The 19,297-nt window shown below is 54.3% G+C and overlaps 1 protein-coding gene across 2 annotated transcripts; it reads left to right on the top strand.

Moving 5' to 3' along the window:
* The first annotated feature begins 11,499 nt into the window (after positions 1–11,499).
* RNF215 (ring finger protein 215) lies at positions 11,500–18,883 on the top strand. 2 transcript variants are annotated; one of them, XM_061169566.1, is made up of 9 exons: positions 11,500–11,865; positions 12,122–12,265; positions 12,749–12,820; positions 12,901–12,986; positions 13,409–13,565; positions 17,293–17,409; positions 17,487–17,630; positions 17,873–17,975; positions 18,065–18,883. In XM_061169566.1, exons 1-9 carry the CDS (start codon positions 11,542–11,544, stop codon positions 18,085–18,087), a joined length of 1,170 nt encoding a protein of 389 aa, XP_061025549.1. In that variant the 5' UTR covers positions 11,500–11,541; the 3' UTR covers positions 18,088–18,883. The 2 variants fall into 2 exon arrangements, with proteins under 2 accessions (XP_061025549.1, XP_061025548.1); XM_061169565.1 differs by having other exon boundaries at positions 17,290–17,409.
* Positions 18,884–19,297: the final 414 nt, after the last annotated feature.

Here is a 19,297-nt window from a genome sequence, read left to right as displayed (position 1 = left end):
CAGTCCTGCCCTGGTTACAGACTCATCGGCTTTGGCTCAGGGCAGGGCACAGCCGACTTCCTTGCTGCGTGCCTGGCTGAGATCTTTCTTTTAGACCCTTCCAGGGGCAAGATGTTCTTTTCAGTGAAGGACCTACTCAAAGGAAAATAGAGCAACTGCTTAGGTTGGTTCAGCACTTTACAGTCTACAAGACACTTTCAGACCTAGCTTGTCATTTAAGCCCATGGTGACCCCCTAAGGTAGGTAGGTCAGGTGACTTCTTGAGGAATCTGAGGGAGAGAGGCAGTCATGTGAGAGTGCCTGCAGTTGTGACTTGAACCCAAGTCTTGGGCTTCTAGGCCAAATGCTCCCCGGTGCCCACGGGCTGGGGTTTGGACTAGCCTGGGAACTGCCTGGAGAGGCTTCCCAGGAAAGCACAAGGAAAACATTCACCCAACAGGAAACAGTCCCCAGCCCCAAACAAGCCCCCTCTCCCAAGGAATCTGGATTTACCCACTATAAAGGCCTAAATGAAGTACACTTCCTCCAGTCTGCCCTTCCCAGGCCCTGGGGCTGCCTGCTTCTCCTTTGTCCACTGAAACTTACCTATCTCCAGCCCACTGTGGAGCGGCTAATCTGATCAAATAAATCCTAGAATCAAAATCTGGATTATATATTTATTTATTTATTATATATTTATTATCTATAATTAAACTCCTCCAGGCTGGTTACTAAGAGAACTCCCTCCTCCACATCCCCACCTTTTCTCTATCCCCCCAATCCTGGTCTGGCAATTCTCCCTCCCTGTTAGGTATGTTGCTCCCCTACTCAAGAATCTGCAATGGCTCCCTAGTTCCTTCAGGAGTCAGCCCAACCTCCCTGACTTGCATTCAAGGCCTACCCCCAGCTCATCCCAGCATCCCTTGTGTCCTCGACTGCCACTTCTCCCCACTGCACACTTTAATTTCAGTCAGAGAAGCTCCAAGCTGCTCCTCAGATGCACTTCTGACCTCCTGCCTCTTCAGAGCTGCTTCCCTCTCCTGTTTCCTCCTGCCAGATCCTCTCTGGCCTTCAAAGCCTGATCCAGGGATGTTTCCAGGAACTTCTCCCTGATCCGCCCAACCCAGCATGACCTCTGCCAACCAGTAGCCCCTCTCTCCTGGCCTTGACACTGACTGCTTTGTGTTGTAGTGGTGACTGTCAGGCAACAGCCTGGCCCAAGAGAAAGAGCCCAGCCTCGTAGATCAGGCAGGCCAGAGGCGAGATCCAGGCCCTTCCACCTGCCAGCTCTGTGATGGGTGTGCTGTTCTGAGTATACCCTGCCGGGCATGGCATATGGACAGCTGAAAGAAGACTGCTGGAACCCAGAGATTTAGGAGGCATATTGGGTAACAGTTCTAGTCTTAGGAGGTAGTGCCCAGGGCTTGAGATTCCTCTCGGAGGCGGCTCTGAACACAGGCAGGAGCACTGGACTGGGAGTCCAGAGCCTGGGCTTTAGACCACATTCTTTTTTTTTTTTTTTTAAACTATTTATTTATTTGTTTGTTTGTTTGTTTATTTTGTCGGCACCGGGTCCTAGTTGTGGAACACAGGATCTTCGTTGTGGCATGCAGGATCCTTTGTTGCAGCATGCATGTGGGATCTAGTTCCCCAACCAGGGATCGAACCCAGGTCCCCTGCATTGGGACTGCAGAGTCTTACCCACCAGACCACCAGGGAAGTCCCTAGACCACGTTCTTCAGTGAATGTGCTGCAGTGACTATTCAGCAGGGGGCCTCCTTGGGGCCATCTGCCCTTGACCTGGGCCTTGGATGACTCTTCTCTAAAACAAGGGCATTGACCAGGAGGTTGGAGGCCCCTGGGTGCCCTGCCTTCTGATTCTGTGGTGCCAACGGAGAAGGGGTGGTGCGGAGATTGGCACAGGGATTTGAGAGTCGGAGAGAACAGTCCTTTAAACCCTTCAACAAATATTTGTGGAACACTCTACTTCCAGGAGGCTGGGGCAGCTGGAACTCTCTGGAAAGCCCTTGTACTTGTGGGTGGCCATGCAGAAAGGCCCTGACTCTGAGCCTCCTCCCAGCCCTGCCCACGTGCTGCCTCAAGTCTTTTTCCAGCAAAGTGGGGAAGGAATAAAGAAATCTGCACCACCCAGGACTACACGGCCCGGACAGTGGAGGTGACAGCAGCAGAATGAGGAAGCAGTGGTGAGGGACTCACTCCTGTGCCCGCCCCTCCCCCACACCCAGGCAGCCCAGACTTCCGCTCCTGAGTGGAGCTTGAAGCTAGAGCACCTTTCATGCCTTTGCTCTACCAGCACTTATGCAGCGGGCATGGGGCCAGGCACGGGGACACCTCAGAGGATGAGGCCAGCAGGCCCTGCCCTCCTGGAGTTCCTGGTCCACAGGGGGACAGCCAAGGCCAAAGGCCATTCGGTACAGAGTGGCCAGTGCCTCCATAGGGGGTGCAGAGGGGAGGGTCCCCGTCCAGTCAGGGGGCGGGGTCATCCTTGGTTTCCCAGAGACCTGATAGCTGAGCAGGATTCGGCCAGATTGGAGGGAGCAGGAGGCCTGGGGACCATTCATCCATTTATTCAAACGCTCATTCATTCATTCATACGTTTGTTCATTCATTCGGCACTTATTTAACTGAGCGCTGTGCTAATCATGGAGTCAAAAACTGCGCCCGGGGAACTTACAGTATTGGTGGGAGGCACGCCCAGACTGAGATCAGGCTGTGGAGAAGTGAGGGGGCAGTGGGGGCCAGATAAAGAGTCAGGGCATGGGGGGATGTGGCTGTAGGAGGGCCGGGTGTCAGGAAGGACCTTTGAGTGGTGGGGAGAACCTAGTCTGAGATCTTTGAGCTAGTGGGGTGGTCTTTCTTCTTCTTGGAACTGGGCATCCTTGATGTTGAACAAGAGTAGAATATCCACCAGGGTAAGTTCAGACTGTGGACGAGAGTGCCTTTGTAGGTTGAAGGGGCACACGTGGATCTCCCTTGGGGAGAGGGTTATATCTAGGGGAGGGGGCAGGATAAGGAGCCCTCTTTGCAGGCCCCTCGGGTTCCAGCTGCAGCCCTGCCCAGCTGCCCAGAATACAGGATGGCAACCTGTCTATTACCTTACGGTTTGTTCTCCCTCCTGCTTTCCCCACTGACCCTCTACCCACCCCACCAAATAAGGAGGCCAGGGGTGTTCAGGGACTTCCGTCTAGGAGGGTGGCAGCCCGAGTTCCCGATGACTTCTGCTGCAGCTTCTTGACCCCCTGCTCTTGCCTCTCCCCCTGCACTGATGTTGTGAAAGCAGAGGCAGCAGACCTGGACCAGGAGCCAGGAGGCCTGTGGCCAAACCCCAGCTCCTCCGGTGGCAAAGTCACCTACCTGCCTTCTCTGGGTGCCTGTCACCTGGGGAGAAAAATAATCCTTGCCTCTCTCCCAGGGCTGCTGTGAGATTTCCAAGCGAAATAATGGCTGGAAAAGTGGTGGGTGCACAAATGAGAGGGATTATCAGTACTATAATCTATTATGTGTTATTTCTGAAGGCACAACAGAACGTGAGAAACCAAGCCCACCTGGCTCCTCCCCAGGAGCCCACTTCCTCCTCGCTTCCACAGTCTACCCTGGCTTTGCAAAGACACAAATCCTCTCCCTGCCCCACTTCCCACACCCGAACCCCCCTAATTAAGTCCCTTACCTTCCCGGGTATCATTGTCTAATCCCTAAGCCCTTTCTCACCAGTCTCCAGTTCTCTCCAGAAGTCAAATCCCTTTAGAGTGAGGTGGCCCAGTTAGCTGTGAACCAAGAGGCTGGGGGCAGGGAGCAGGCATTTCAGGGCTCCTGGAGGGGAGGGGTGAGGAGGAGAAGGGAGGGGAGGGCAGGAGGGGTGCTGGAGACTCTGCCCTGGCTCTGCCACTAACTGGCACAAGCCTGGAGGCTTCCCCTGGGAGGAGTGGGTTGTCATTTCTACCCACACCCAAGACAGAATCCAGATTCTACAGCCAGACTGTTCATTCCCGGCCAGTGCCTTTGAGAAGCAGGACAGCTCAGGGTGAGCCCACCGACTCTGCAGCCAGACCACCTGCATTCAGGTCCAGGGTCCATCACTTACTGGGGTTACTTGACCTCTGTGCCTCAATTTCCCTTCCATCAGATGGCAATGACAATCTTGCTACCTCATGTGGTGTTGATGGGATTAAATGAGCTAGTTCATGCAATTCACTTGAACAGTACCTGGAACATAGTAAATGTATCAGCTGTTTTACTTGAACTTCCTGCTTCTTCCCCCAGATATTTTTGCCATTCAGGTCTTAACCCTCACTACACTACTCTTGGACAGTCCTTCTTTCCCTGGCACTGAAGCTGAAGCAGCCCCCAGCCCTGGTCACCCTCTAATGCTATTTTTATCTCCTTCAGGTGGCACTTACCATGGTCTGAAATACATGGTTATGGTTGACCATCTCTTCTCAAGGGCAGGAGCCATTGCTGGTCATAGTCATGGCTACATGCCCAGTGCCTAGAACCCCGTAGGTGGTCAACATCCATTTGTGGGCATGACCCAACACTCACTCTGTCCCCTTAGGACTGGACCCTGACCACCCTGACCCCCCTTCTACTCTGCAGCCCCTCCTCTTGCCACACCACAGTTACATTCCTTATGTGCACCTGCCCTGTGTGATCTCAGGTGGGTCAACACCCCTCGCTGGGCGTCTGGGTGAGTAGAGGGAGGTGATGATGAAACCAGGCAACGAAGGGACAGTCTAAGATTTTTCTAAGATGATTTGTTATGTGTCTGGGGCTCGTGCCTATAAGGTGAAGAGATCTCAGGGACCTCTGAGTTCTGAAAATACAGTCCCCCCACCAGCCTAGTCCTCTGTTGCTGCAACTGGGCTTGAAGCCCCTGTCAACTGAAAAAAAAAAATGCACAACCTAAAAGTTATGTTTTATTCGGTGGCCAAATCTGAGGACTTAAACCCGGGACACAGCATCTCAGATAATTCTGAGAAACTGTTCCGAAGAGGAGGGTGGGGAAGCAAGGATACATAGGAGTTTTTGCAACAAAGACCAGGTAGTCGGAACATCAAAAGATTCCTGTTAAGATAAGAAAACCAGATATCTTAAGTTAAGGAATGTGGCGCTTTTCTGTGTATGGGAAGAGTCTGGGCTCACTGAAATCATTCCTTTGATATGCACCTCAGCTACATGGGGCCAGCATCCTTTGTATTCTCATCCTGAGTTCCCTCAGGGCTCACTGGTGGGGTGGCTATAATGTGGTGGCTTGATGGCTGCGACATCCTTTGTTTACTGATATGGCAGGCAGCCTTTTTAGTTCACACCCCCATGGGTGGTACATTCCTGTGAGCAAGGCATTGCCTTCCTCAAGGCCCCTTTGTAAAAACAGCAGAGACCAATATTGGGCCCCAGTGTGGCCCCATTGCCTGGGGACTAGCCTGCCACCTGGTGGCAGCTCGATCACATTGGCGCTCCTCCATCACAGGGGCCGAGGTTCGTGCTCACTGGAGCAGACTTGTATTCTGAACATGGATTTGCCTTCCCTGCCCTTCATCCTTCTGCCAGCACCACCATCCGTGGACTCATGGGGTGCTTGACCATTTTATGCACAGCCTGGAATCACAATGAAGAATTCGTTTCACAGCAGAGGAAGAGCAGCCCTGGGCTCATGTCAGCCTCACCACATATCACGTTCCTGGTACCAAGTCTGAACCATTTCCCTGCCCCTGCCCCATTAGTGCTTGGGGTAAGGCACCCCATGCTTCACACTTTCATTAACGGCTTCATTTCTTCCTCTGTCCCCTTGCAACTTTAGGGGGGATGAGGAAAGCTGGGGGATGGGGGACCTCCTCCACACAGTTCACAGCCCAGCCCAGAGCCAGGAAGCCTTGTACTCCAGGACACAAGCCACTTGGGATCACAGCATGCCTGGTGAAAAGACCCACCCCCCAAATTTTTAGTCCAACTCCTAGTTGGGGACACAGGCCAAGAAAAGGGAAGCAGCTTGCCTGGAGGCACAGGCTGAGAAACTGATGGCTCTGTCCCTACCAGCTCCCTACCCTGCCCCAGAAGTGAAGCAAGCCAGGATTTGGGGGTTTTGCTCCTCTGGAGGGGCCTGCAGGGCTGAGCATCCTGTCCGTCCATCCCTGAGAGTAGAGTGGCCTGAGGGTCAGCACCAGGCCCCGTGACCCGCCTCCTCCCCCAGCTGGGATCCCTTCTGAGATCCCTTCCTACCCTGTGGTCTCTTGTCTTTATTTATTTATTTATTTTATTTTTTATAAATTTATTTATTTTATTTATCTATTTTTGGCTGCGTTGGGTCTTCGTTGCTGCGTGCGGGCTTTCTCTAGTTGCAGTGAGCAGGGGCTACTCTTCGTTGCGGTGCACGGACTTCTCATTTCAGTGGTCTTCCCGGACCAGGGCTCGAGCCTGTGTCCCCTGCAATGGCAGGCGGATTCTTAACCACTGCGCCACCAGGGAAGCCCTGGTCTCTCTTGTCTTTAGATGCTCTGTTCCCAAGCAGGGCCTCTCTGAGCATTCACCTCCCTGTAGTCAATCTCTGGTCCTTTGCTGCCTCTGTTCCTGGGCTTACTCTCCCATCAGTAGCAAGGCTGATCTCTACTGCTCCTCTACTGCCCCCAACCCCACCCCACCCAGCAGCAGAAGGGCCTGGGCTGGCCTGGCCTGGCCTGGGCTACACCCTCCCACGTTGAGACTGTATCCTCAAGCCTTTGTCTCTTCCAGGATCACCAGGGTTACCCCGTGGGAGGACAGACCGCAAGGTAACACTGGTCACTCACCAAGTTTACAGCAGCCCTCAGGCTCCCACTGACTGAAGGCTAGGATGTGGACATTTGTGGGGAAGAAGAGATGCGTTCTAGGTGGGGGACGGGTGTGAGCTGGGATCTGTATCTGGTAGGTGTGTGTGTGTTGGGGGGCAGCAAGGACCCACTGCCTGGGGGGGGGTAGGGAGAAAGTGGTGGGAACAGGGATAGGGAGACAGTGGAGCCAATGGCCTGGCTAATTACAGGGTGTGTCCTTGCAACCTTGTCATTGGGGCTGACAGACGGGTTGGGACATTCACAGAATCAGAGAAACAAGACTCTCCGTGGACACCAAGGGGCCTCCACTGTGCATTTTGCAACTTAGAACATACAAAAGAATGTTAGTAACCTATACAAAGAAGAATGATATAACGAACAATCATGTGACTTAAAAAGCAGAACACCGAGACCGCTGGGGAGGGTGTCCCTCCCCAGTTACATCCCACACTGGTGAACTGAACTTTGTGTTTCTCGTTTGCCTGATTGTTTTAGAGTTTTGTTACAAGTGAATGCATTTCTTAAAAATACAGACAGTCCTGCGGTTTTTTTTGCCCTTGAGGTGAGTTTCACACAACATAAAATGAACCATTTTAAAGTAAGAAAATCAGTGGTATTGAGTACATTCACAACGTTGGGCAACCAGCACCTCTATCCAGTTCCAAAACATTTTCGTCACCCCAGAAGGAAACCCCGTACCTGTGAAGCAGTCATTTGTCATTTCACCTTCTCCTCAGCCACCGATCTGCTTTCCATCTCTATGGATTTACCTATTCTGGACACATCATACAATAATACATGGCCTTTTGTGTATGGCTACTTTCACTTAGCATAATGTTTTCAAGATTCATCCATGTTGTCATGGGTGTCGGCACCTCATTCCTATTTATGACTAAATACTATTCCAGCATATGAACATATCAAAATTTGTTTACCCATTTATCCACTGGTGGACATTTCGGTTGCAAAACTGTGGGTAATGAGTCAAATCCATTTCACCTGCCTTCACTAATCAAGGTCATTTTAAGATGCATGTCCTCCAAGCAGCAGTGGCCTAAACAATAAGATATTTGCCCGAGTTGTTTTCCAGAAACTTAGAGTCAGCTGTGCCTAATTTGAGGTGAGCTGGTTAAGACTGGATAGGACCACTGACCCTCCAACTGGGCATGCTCGAGTGCCCGCTTGGTGACCTTTTGATGTCAGAGGGCCAAAATTCCACCCTCAGATTGTGCTATGAACGTGCAGAGACCTGTAGTTTAGTTACGCCTGTGCAGAATGAAGATTACCTCCCCTTTTTCCAATCGCCTTTCCCTACGCTCCCCACACTCCCCATGCCTCAGACCGCCCTGCTTGCTTTATCTTCATCCCATGAATACCCCGGAGCCCCTTGCCTTCAGGGAGGCAGATCTGAGACTTCTTCTCCTATCTCCTCACTTGGCTGCCTTATGAATAAACCCCCTCTTTGCTGCAAACCTCAGTGTCCCAGCGTTTCGGCTTGTGCAACGGGCAAAACGAACCTGGTTCAGTAACAGTTGTTTTCATATTTTGGCTATTGTGAATAATGCTGCTATGAATGCTGGTGTACAAACACTTGTTTGAGTCCCTGCCTTCAATTCTTTTGGATATACCCAGAAGTGGATCAGATGGTAATTCTTTTTTTTTTTGGCTGCGCTGCGCAGCATGCGGGAATCTTAGTTCCCCAACCTGGGATGGAACCCGTGCCCGGCGTCTTGACCACTGGACTGCCAGGGAAGTCCCTCCCAGATATTTTTATTCTTTTGAATACTATTGTAAATAGAATTGTTGTCTTAATTTCCTTTTAGGATTATTCATTGCTGGTGTATGGAAACACAACTGATTTTTGTATGTTGACCTTAAGTCGATTTTTTTGAACTTAAATAGCATGTATTATATGGAGACTTGCTTTTCGAGCTAAGCATTCTGTGAGAATTATCCATGGTGATACACATATCTAGTCCATTCATTTTTCTCTATTGCATTGTATGCTACACATGAAGATATCACGATTTATCTCTTTAGTGATTGTGAGTCGGGCTGTTTTCAGTCTTTTACTATTCAAATAGGGATGTTCTGCACATGCCCAGGGAATGATTCTCAGCCAGCAGAGTCACCTGGTGTGCAAGCTTCTTTTCATTTCCAACAACAAAGGCCCCACCTCCAGAGATAACAATTCAGTTGATTTGGAGTAGAGGTTGGGCATCAGTATTTTTTAGAAGATCCTTAAATGATTCTAATGTTCAGTCTGTGTTGAGAACCACTATTCTAGAGTACACTGTATACCCAGGAGTGGAATTCCTGAGAGTGTGCATCTCCAGTTTTATTTGATGTACAATTATTACCAGCGTGGCTGTCCTGTACCAGCACAACCAGGCTGTACGCCCATCAGCAGTGTACAGATCCACATTCCTACCAGCACTTGGCATTGTCAGACTTCAAATTTTTGCCAGTTGATCTCTCATAAGACCTTAATTTGTATCTCTCTGATTAATGATTAGGTTGAGCATCTTTTCATATTTATTGACCATTCTTGTTTCCTCTTTTGGCAAATGCCTATTTGTATCTTGTGCCCATATCTATGTATTTGTATATTCTGCATATGAATCATTTGGTTGCAAATACCTTTTCTCATTTGGTGGCTTTCCCTGCCGCTTTATTACAATGTTTGGGTTAACAGAGTTTTTCATTTTTTATTGTGGATGAATTTTTTTCAATATTTTCCTTTATAATCTGCTTTTATGTAGTAAGAAATCTCTCCTGGGGGAGGGGGAATTGGATAAAGGCAGTCAAAAGGTACTACAAACTTCCAGTTATAAGATAAATAAGTACTAGGGATATAATGTACAACATGATAAATAGAATTAACACTGCTGAATATTATATATGAAAGTTGTTCAGAGTAAATCCTGAGTTATCATCACAATTTTTTTCCATTTCTTTTTTTTTAATTTATTATCATTTTTTATTTTTGGCTGCGTTGGGTCTTTGTTGCCACGTGCGGGCTTTCTCTAGTTGCAGTGAGCAGGGGCTACTCTTCGTTGCGGTGCGCAGGCTTCTCATTGCGGTGGCTTCTCTTGCTGTGGAGCACGGGCTCTAGGCGCGTGGGCTTCCGTAGTTGTGGCACACGGGCTCAGTAGTTGTGGCTCACAGGCTCTAGAGTGCAGGCTCAGTAGTTGTGGCACACGGGCTTAGTTGCTCCGCGGCATGTGGGGTCTTCCGGACCAGGGCTCGAGCCTGTGTCCCCTGCATTGGCAGGCAGATTCTTAACCACTGTGCCACCAGGGAAGTCCTCCATTTCTTTAATTTTGTATCTGTCTGAGACGATGGCTGTTCACTAAATTTATGATAATTTCATAATGAACGTAAGTCAAATCATGATGCTGTAGCCCTTTAAACTTATACAGTGCTGTATGTCAATTATATCTCCATAAAGTTGGAAGAAAAAAAAAATCTCTCTTGACCTTGAAGTAACCAAGATATTCTCCTATGTTTTTTTTCTAAAAAATGTTTAGGGTATTACTTTTCATATTTACGTCTTTAATCCACATGGAATTGATTTTTTTGTGTATGATGTGCAGTAGGAGTCTAATACCATTTATTTTCCTTATGGTAACCCATTCCCTTAGCACAATTTATCAAACAGTCCATCCTACTGCCTCCTCCCCTCTCCTCAAATGCAACGCTTCTTCTTACACAGCCACGCTTTTGTGTGCGGGTCAGTTTCTGGCTTCTGCGTTTGATGCCCTATTTGTCTGACTTCAGGCTGATCTCAGACTGTCTTATTCTCTCCATCTTATTCTTCAGGAGCATCTTGATAGTTCAACGTTGGTGGTTATACAGGTGTTCCCTGTAAAATTCTTTCAATTTTTCTGCATGCTTGAAATTTTTCATAATAAAATATTGGGGGAAAGAGTGTCATGGCTCCTCAGGCCTTTGCCCTTTTATCACGATACAATTTTTTAAAAGTTTTCAGACTGAGCCAGCTTCCAGCAGCAGCAACCCCTGGGAGAGAAGGACGAGTTTTAGGGCCGTCCACGGAACTTTCACATTCCGGTGGGCATCAGACATGACTTGTTGGGGGTGAGGCAGTGCTGGTCTTCTATCGTGCCCGTTTCAAGGCCTGAAGACCCAGCCTCTGGGCCCCACTGAGGAACTGTGTTAGCTGGGCGTCCCTGGCCCCTCTCTCTGCCCCTCCAGGACCCTTGCTTCAATGTCGCCCCTCCCCACCCCCGAACGCCTGTCAGGCCAGTCTCTGGAGTTCAGTCTGGTGGAGAAATGGAGAACCAGGCCAACCGTGTGACCGTCGGGCGGCTCCAGAGCAAGGGCTAGCGTCCAGACCCCCAGAAGTTCCTCGTTGCTGCCCTTCTGGGGCCCCAATCGTGCCTCCGGCTCCCCAAGTCGCCAACTATCTTCCAACTATCTCCGTCGGTCTCCCTTCCTCTGGTCTCCGCCGTCTGACAACCGAAAGCTGAGAGCGCCTTCTCTGACTTCCCACCTCTGCTCGTTGACCTGGGCTCCGCCCGGCTCCAGCCCCGCTGACCGCCGGCGCCTGTGTTCTCCACGGCCACCAGGGGGCGCGCGCGGCCGAGTCCGGGCGCAGGAGCCGCCGCGAGCCCACCCCGCCTCCCGGCGCTCCTCCCCGTCCGGCCACGGCCCCGCCCCCCCCCCCCCACCGGCGTCCCGCCCTGTCCGGCTGCGGCCTGGCTCCCTCCGCTTCCCCATGCTCCCAGGACCCCCGGTGCGCTTGTCTCCAGCCATGGGCCCCGCCGCTCGCCCCGCGCCGAGGTCGCCGCCGCCGCCTCCTCCTCCGCCGCCGCCGTCGCCACTGCTGCTGCTGTTGCCCCTGCTGCCATTCTGGCTGGGCCTGGCGGGGCCCGGGGCCGCGGCGGACGGCAGCGAGCCCACTGCCAGGGCGGGGCGGGGCGGGGCCCGCGCCGTGCGGGTGGACGTGAGGCTGCCGCGGGAGGACGCTCTGTTGCTGGAGGGCGTCAGGATCGGCCCCGAGGCCGACCCGGCGCTCCCTCTGGGTGGCCGCCTGCTGCTGGTGAGCGCCGCTGAGCCATATGGCCCCCGCCCCGCCGTAGACCCTGCACCCAGATCCAGCCTTCATCCTGGACCAAGCCCTGTCAGCCCAGCGCCCCTTCCCCAGGCTGCCCAGGCCCCCAGCATTCCGGCTTCCAGAACCTGAGATCAGATGCCCTCCCCTCCAGACTCGTTCCCAAACCCTGGCCTTGCATCGTCTGTGTGACCGATCCCCCTTCCTCCCCCTCCTCCCTCTACCATGGCCCCTCGCCCCACAGATGGACATCGTGGATGCTGAGCAGGAGGTGCCCGTAGAAGGCTGGATTGCAGTGGCATACGTGGGCAAGGAGCAGGAGGCCCAGATTCACCAGGAGAGTCAGGACAGCGGCCCACAGGCCTATCCTAAGGCTCTGGTTCAGCAGGTGCAGGGGGTGTATGTGGAAAGGGGGCTGGAGGAAGGGTTTTCAAGGCAACTGCTAGAACCAGACTACCAGGTGGGCCCCTAAGGAGCTTCCAGAGAAGCCCTGGGCCTGGCTGGGGCAAGGGACCCCAGGGGTAGACTGGAGTCAGTGTGGTTGGCAGCAGGGAGGTGGGAGGAGGCCAGAGAGAGTCAGGAAGCTCAGCCAGACTTTGAGAGTATCCAATGGGGAGTTCCTGCTGGGGGTCGATGGGCAGGCCTGCCCTGCTTGGACCAGGGAAGGCACAGTATTATTTGGGTCCCCCAGAGCATCTGGGGGGAAGGTGAGAGGAATAAGGGTTTTTGCCCTTGACCTCAGGGAGCTTATAGCTGATCTGTCCAGAGGAAATGCTAACCGCAGAGCCAGGAGCTGAGAATAACTATGACCACAGGTGGTGAGACAGGTGTGTGGGCAGGGTGTGTGCTAGCCTCTGCCTCTGTCCTGCAGATGCGGAGGGCGCTCTTCCTGGGAGCCTCTGCCCTGCTTCTCCTCATCTTGAACCACAACGTGGTCCGAGAGGTAAACCGGATCAGGCTTTCGGGGCACGTAGGCTGGGGAATGGGTGACCTGGCCTGGCTGACCTCCCTGTCCCCCTACAGCTGGACATATCCCAGCTTCTGCTCAGGCCAGTGATCGTCCTCCATTATTCTTCCAATGTCACTAAGCTGTTGGAGGCACTGCTGCAGTGAGTTGGGGTTTGGGCTCAAAGGACTGGGCTTGGGTGCTAGGGTCCTTGGCTTTGTCATGGGCTCAGGGGTCCTGGGACCAGGGCCTTCCCTGTTAGTCTGAGACTGTAGCCTCCTAGTCTGAAAAATGGGTGAGGGGACTAGAAGGAGATGATTCTATGGGCTCTATACGTGGAGGTGATTGGCTCCAACAAGGAGGAAACCAGATTCCTGATTGACTCTTCCCTGTGCTTGAGGGCCTGCTTGGCCGGCTGTTATGAGAACTAGAAAAACCACTGGCTGGGAAAGGCGTGGGGGCCAAAGCAGAAGGGCTGTGGGGTGATACTCGGGGGTATCCTTTTCCCACAAGGCTGGGGTGAGTGGGTCCGGGCCTCTCCTCCCAAGAGCCCTTCCGTCTGGCCCCTTTGGCCTCCCCTCCCAGGAGGACCCAGGCCACGGCTGAGATCACCAGCGGAGAGTCCCTGTCGGCCAACATCGAGTGGAAGCTGACCCTGTGGACCACCTGTGGCCTCTCCAAGGACAGCTACGGAGGATGGCAGGACTTGGTGTGCCTGGGAGGCAGTCGGGCCCAGGAGCAGGTGGGTGCCTGGGGAGAGGAGGTGGGGGTGGGGGGACCACACACATGACTTGTCTCCAGTCCTGTGGCCTCTTCCTGCCCTGGTGGGGAGGACCACCCCTTGCACCTCGCAGGGCTGCTGTGAGGGTTCAGGGGCCGGGTGGGTGCTCAGTGTGGTGCCTGACCCGGCGTCACGCACAGTCAGCCTTAGCTGCTGCTGTTGTCACGTCCCTGTCCCTCTCAGAAGCCTTCTTTGACTCCCTATCACCTGCAGAATGAAGTTCAAACTCCTTACCTGGCTTTCACAGCTCTCCTGATCACTCACCCTGTTTTTTTCCCAGTCTTCTCCCTACACTCCAGCCACTCTGTGCCATTTACCGGTCTCCACTCACGCCCCGGTCTCCTGCCACCGGGGCTTGTCTGTAGGCTTGGACACCCTTTTTCTCCAGCTCTGTATGTCCCAGTCCAGCCAGAGCCCTCACAACTCATCCTCCTGCCTTCTTTGGAAAGCCTCCCTCACATTGGGCCCCCAGCCCCCCTACTACTTTTATTTTTATTTTTTTAATTCTTTTTTAATGTTTAAAAGAAATTTATTTATTTCTGGCTGCGTTGGGTCTTTGTTGCTGTGGCGCGGGGACTCAGTAGTTGTGGCTCACAGGCTCTAGAGCACAGGCTCGATAGTTGTGGCACACGGGCTTAGCTGCTCCGCGGCATGTGGGATCTTCCCAGACCAGGGATCGAACCAGTGTTCCCTGCATTGGCAGGCGGATTCTCAACCACTGCGCCACCAGGGAAGCCCCCTCTCCTGCTTTTAAATCACAGCAGTGCTTTGTCAGGCCCTTCATAGGCCTCTTAGGACAGCCCATCCTGTGTGACCGTTGGGGACTGTGACTTTGTCTCCCGAAGGCCAGGCTGTGTCTTATTTGTCTCTGGCTTTCCCAATGCTTAGCATAGAGAGGGTCAAAGGTATTGTGTCTACAAGCATTTCTCAAATTCCCACTCTGCAGGGCAGGTTTGCCCCGCTCTCCTGACATGCAGCCTCCAGCATGCCTTGGTGGATGCGGAGCCGTGCAAGGCAGCTTCAAGTCAAGCAGACTTGGAATGAGGCTCTGAAACCTTAGCTGGGCAATGTTAGGCTGCGTGTTTAACCTCTGGTCTCACGTTCCTCATTTGTGAACAGGTATAGCACATGGCCACAGGATTGTTGAGATCGTGAATGTAAATCTCACGGCGGGCACTGAGCAGATGGGTGGCTGCTCTGCTACAATACCTTTATTGTTATGAGTGCTCGAGTAAGTCAACAATCACCAAAGGACTTCTGATATTCTAGGACACTTGGGGTTCCGTGAGAAGGGCTGTGGAGGGTACAAAAGGCCTGGAAGACCCGGGCTCTGCCGTTCAAGGCCTCAGAGACAGGCAGAGAAGAGGAACTTACACGGAGGCAGCCCAGACAGCACAATTTCGCTTGAGCAGCGTGAACCACAGTTCTGCAGAGGGAGCGGGCAGTGAGGCTGCGGGAGTGGAAGGAAGGGCTTTCTGGAAGAGGAGAGAGCCCGCCCTCTCTCCCCCTGGAGGGCAGCCCACATGGACTTCTGGGAGGGGCAGGCATTTGGTGAGGGGCTGTCAGATGCGAGACTGGGAGGAGGTGCGGGCAGAAAGCCTGGAGCTCAGAGAGGAGCAGGCCAGGAGCATGCCCAAGAGGCCAGGAGGTGGGCACGTACTGTAGGTCAGGTGAGGCTGGCTGGTTGTGAGGGCAAAGCTGAACAGCCTTGGCCTTGCTGCTGGCCGGGGTGTGCCAGTACAGGTGTTGGGAGCCCACGGGTGCTGAGGTGTCTGAAGGACAGCCAGGGCCAGCTCTCAGCCCTAGGGCCCATTCACCATTCCTCCAGCCTCTGGGCATCCAGAGCTGTAGCCAGCATGTATCAGAAAAGTCCGATGACCATGTCCTACTGCTCTGATGGACAAGGCCCAACCCTGCCCTCCTTCCTCACCTGGGGGTCCCCAAGATGCACCGAGCCTGGGGAGATGGGGTCTCTGGCCTCCAGTAGAGCTCCAGGCCAGCCACACCCTCGGCCCACCCGGAACTCACTGGCCGCTCCAAAGCACGGAGCTCCAGGTTCTGCCCCAGAGAGCTTACAGTATAAAGGTCGCGCGAGTCCTGCCACGTGTCAGCCTGGCTCAGCATGGCAGGGGGTATGAGGACAGGGCAGCTCTAGCCCTGGGCTCATGCGCCCCCATCAGGAGAGGAGCTAGGCCAGAGACACTGTCACCTGCTGGGGTGATGACTGAGCTGGTGAGGGGGCATGGCCCTCCAGTCATGGTGAAGGCGCCTGAGCTCAGCCTAGGGGCTTCGGGAGAGCTTCCTGAGTAGGTGTCACCATCCCACCGTGGATGAAAGGGGACGGGGACCCAAGCCAGGGGGCAAGGGTGGGACAGAGCGTGAAGCTGGGGCTCACAGACCCCTCTTGGCAGTGGCCCCCAGAGTGCTTCCACCCTGAACAAAAGCAACATCTTGTGACCCTAACAGCACCCAACCTTGCCCATCAAATCACTTCTCAGCCCCTCTCCCACCACGTGTTGGCAGTTGAACTTCAGCATTGGCTGGGGAAGAACACGGTGGCAGAAAACTTTTAAACGAATGCATTTATTAGTTGTGACACATCCGCAGGCCCGCGTGCTGGTGGGTCAGCGGCTGGGTCTTGCTTCCTCCGCTGTGTCATCTCCTGAGCCAGCTGTTGAGTGGTCACAGCCTGTCTGCCGCACTGGATATGGTGGCAGTTCAGTCTAGGTCAGTGTGTCCCCCTGGGGGCCTCTCAAAGGCGAAGTGAGGTACCTCAGACGTGGTTCCCTCCCACCAGCGCGAGCTGGAGGACCGCTGAGGGCAGAGTGGGTATGAGGAGGGTGGCAGGGGAGGTGAGGGGGGAACATTTGCCTGGCAGGGTTGGTCAGGGAGAGCTTCCAGAGCAAGAGGTGTCCAAAGCCATAAGCCAAGGGAGGGAGCGTGGAAGAAGAGCATTAGTTCCCAAGACCGGGAACAGTGTGGAAAGGCACAGACGTGGGAGGGGCAGGGAGCATGGGGGGGGGTGGAGATCAAGGGCCTTGAGGGCCCCCTGGTAGAAGAGTTTGGGTTTCCTCCTGAGGATGGGGAATGCGGAGGAGGCGGGAGGGGAGCATCAGAGGGAAGGGTCAAGTAGGGGTGCTGTGTAATCGGGTTTGCAGGTGAGATCCCTGTGACTGTGGGTGGGAACTGGGCGGGTGAGGCCTGAGCAGGGCACCTGAAGAGCAGCAGAGTGGGGAGGAGAGGAGGGGCGTGCGGGGCCTCTAGGGAGTGAGGAGACAGGGCCTAGGGACTAGCGCCCTCTCAGGCTGTGAATGCTCAGCCTGGATGGGGGTGGGTGGGTGGGTGATGGCAGCCAGGAGAGCAGACCAGGAGGAGTGCTGGGTAGGGATGGGGGTCCTGGGCTGGGGAATCTGTGAGGCTGTCAGTAGATACTTCTGTGAGTGCACAAACACCAGGTTTGTTGCCCAGGATTGGCCTGGGCTGAGCACTGATGTAGGGTGGAGCTGGGGCAGCCCCTGAGAGAGCACGGGGCGGAGGCGGGGGACAGCAGCTTCAGAAGAGGAAGCCTGGCGCCTCCGGGGTCATGGTGCCCATGGACCTCATCTGCCTGGTCCTTGGGGTGGATTTACTGGGTAAAGAGGGTGGGGTGGCCCCAGTGCCTCTGACACCCTGCTCTTCTCCCCAGAAGCCCCTGCAACAGCTGTGGAACACCATCTTGCTGGTGGCCATGCTCCTGTGCACAGGCCTCGTGGTCCAAGCTCAGCGGCAGGCATCCCGGCAGAGCCAGCGGGAGCCCCGAGGCCAGGTGGGAGCCAGCCCTCGGGGGCCCTCGGGAGCCCTGGTGTCCCCAGCCCTCGGGAACTGTGTGCCCTTCCCCCACAGGTGGACCTGCTCAAGCGCCGGGTGGTGCAGAGGCTGGCGTCCCTCAAGACCCGGCGTTGCCGGCTGGGCCGGGCAGCACAGGGCCCCCCGGAGCCTAGTGCTGAGACCTGCGCCGTGTGTCTGGACTATTTCTGCAACAAGCAAGTTAGTGCCCTGGGCAGAGGCCAGCCTTCGGCTGACACGTGATGCCCCCTACCCTGCTCCCAAGAGACCTGAGAAGTACCCCAATCAGGCCTTCACCCAGCCCCACCAGAGCTATGGAAAGCAGCATGGGGGTGGGGCAGGTCACAGGGGTTTCAGTTCCCCAGCTCAGGTGAGGGCGTGGGGCCTGCTACCCCCACTGGAGGCCTATGCCTGTGGCCTGAGCCCTCTCCCCCACCCTGCAGTGGCTCCGCGTGCTGCCCTGTAAGCATGAGTTTCACCGAGACTGCGTGGACCCCTGGCTGATGCTCCAGCAGACCTGCCCGCTGTGCAAATTCAACGTCCTGGGTGAGCACCAAGGGTGGGGGCCCTTGACCATCTCCACCTGGTTCCCACCTGACACCTCGCTCCCTGATATTTTTTCTCCTCTCCTGCAGGGAACCGCTACTCAGATGATTAGCTGCCCCGGCTGGGTCTCTGCATGTGGGGAAGGGACCCCTCCACCTGCATCCCGGCCCTGGGCCCTGGGTGCCTGGAACAAGACGGCAGGGGGAACAGGACAGAAAACCCTATGGGTGGAAGGAGGGATAGGGGCCTCCCCTGCTGAGGGGCAAGGTGCCCACCACATCCACACTGGGATGGAGGGACCACAGCCCCCAGGCTGAGGATGCAGGGCCCAGACCCGGCAGGAAGAGAGGCTGCTTTGGGGCCTTTCTCTGCCATCCTGGGGTGTGCCTGCCCTCCGCTCAGACAGCTCCCAGGACTCTAGCCGGGGACCTGGGGAAGAGGGTGTGGGCAGTGCTGCTGTTCCCAGGGCTCTGGGAGCTCTCTGGCCTGCCTGTCAGGGCATCCCTGGGGGCTGAGGCTGCAGTGGCCAGGTTTTGTGCTTATTTATTGGGGGTTGGGTTGGGAGAGGAGCTATCTGGCCTTGGGGGCACTCTAGCCTGACCATATTCCACGACACATCTTGGTGAAGGCTATGATGTTAAACCTAGTGGCCCTTCCATTGCCTGGTACCCTCGGTCCTTGGGCACCAGCAGCTGCAGGTCCCATGGCCTGTCCAGCTGGGCTCCCTTCTGGGGCCTGGCTGGGACCAGAGGCCTTAGAAACCATCTAGTCCTGTGCTTCTCCGTGGGGCTACAGGTTGCTGACCAGGATACTTGAAGCCACAGGATAAATGTGGTACATCTTATAGGGGCATCCGTTTTTTTAGATTTGGGGTACGGGAGGTTTAATATTAAAATAAACATGGATATATTTTAACATAAGATGTAAAATTTGTGTGGATGTTTTAAGATAAACAAGTCGCCCTGGAGTCTACTGCCCGTGGGAGGCAGATTCTAAAATGGCCCCCAAGATTCCCCCAGCCCCCATGGACACGCCTTATGTGATCCTGGCACTATGACGCTGATGGATTTTACTCCCATGATTAGGTTATGTTATATGGCACAGTTGACCTTAATATGGGAAAGCATCCAAGTGGGCCTGACCTAACCACGTGAGCCCATTAAAAGTAGAGAGTTTTCTCCAGCTGGTGGAAGGAGAGGAATTCAGAAATTTGAACCATGGAGGGGATTCAATGCCTGAGAAATTCTCTGTTGCCGACTTGAAGATGGAGGGGCCACGTGGCAAGAAGTTGGATGGCCTCTCAGAGCCCAGAGTAGCCCTGA

Source organism: Eubalaena glacialis, chromosome 15 (assembly GCF_028564815.1).
Source record: "Eubalaena glacialis isolate mEubGla1 chromosome 15, mEubGla1.1.hap2.+ XY, whole genome shotgun sequence".
Taxonomy (NCBI): Eukaryota; Metazoa; Chordata; class Mammalia; order Artiodactyla; family Balaenidae; genus Eubalaena; species Eubalaena glacialis.
The sequence above is the reverse complement of the archived record's forward strand: the minus strand, read 5'-3'. Positions and strand labels throughout refer to the sequence as shown.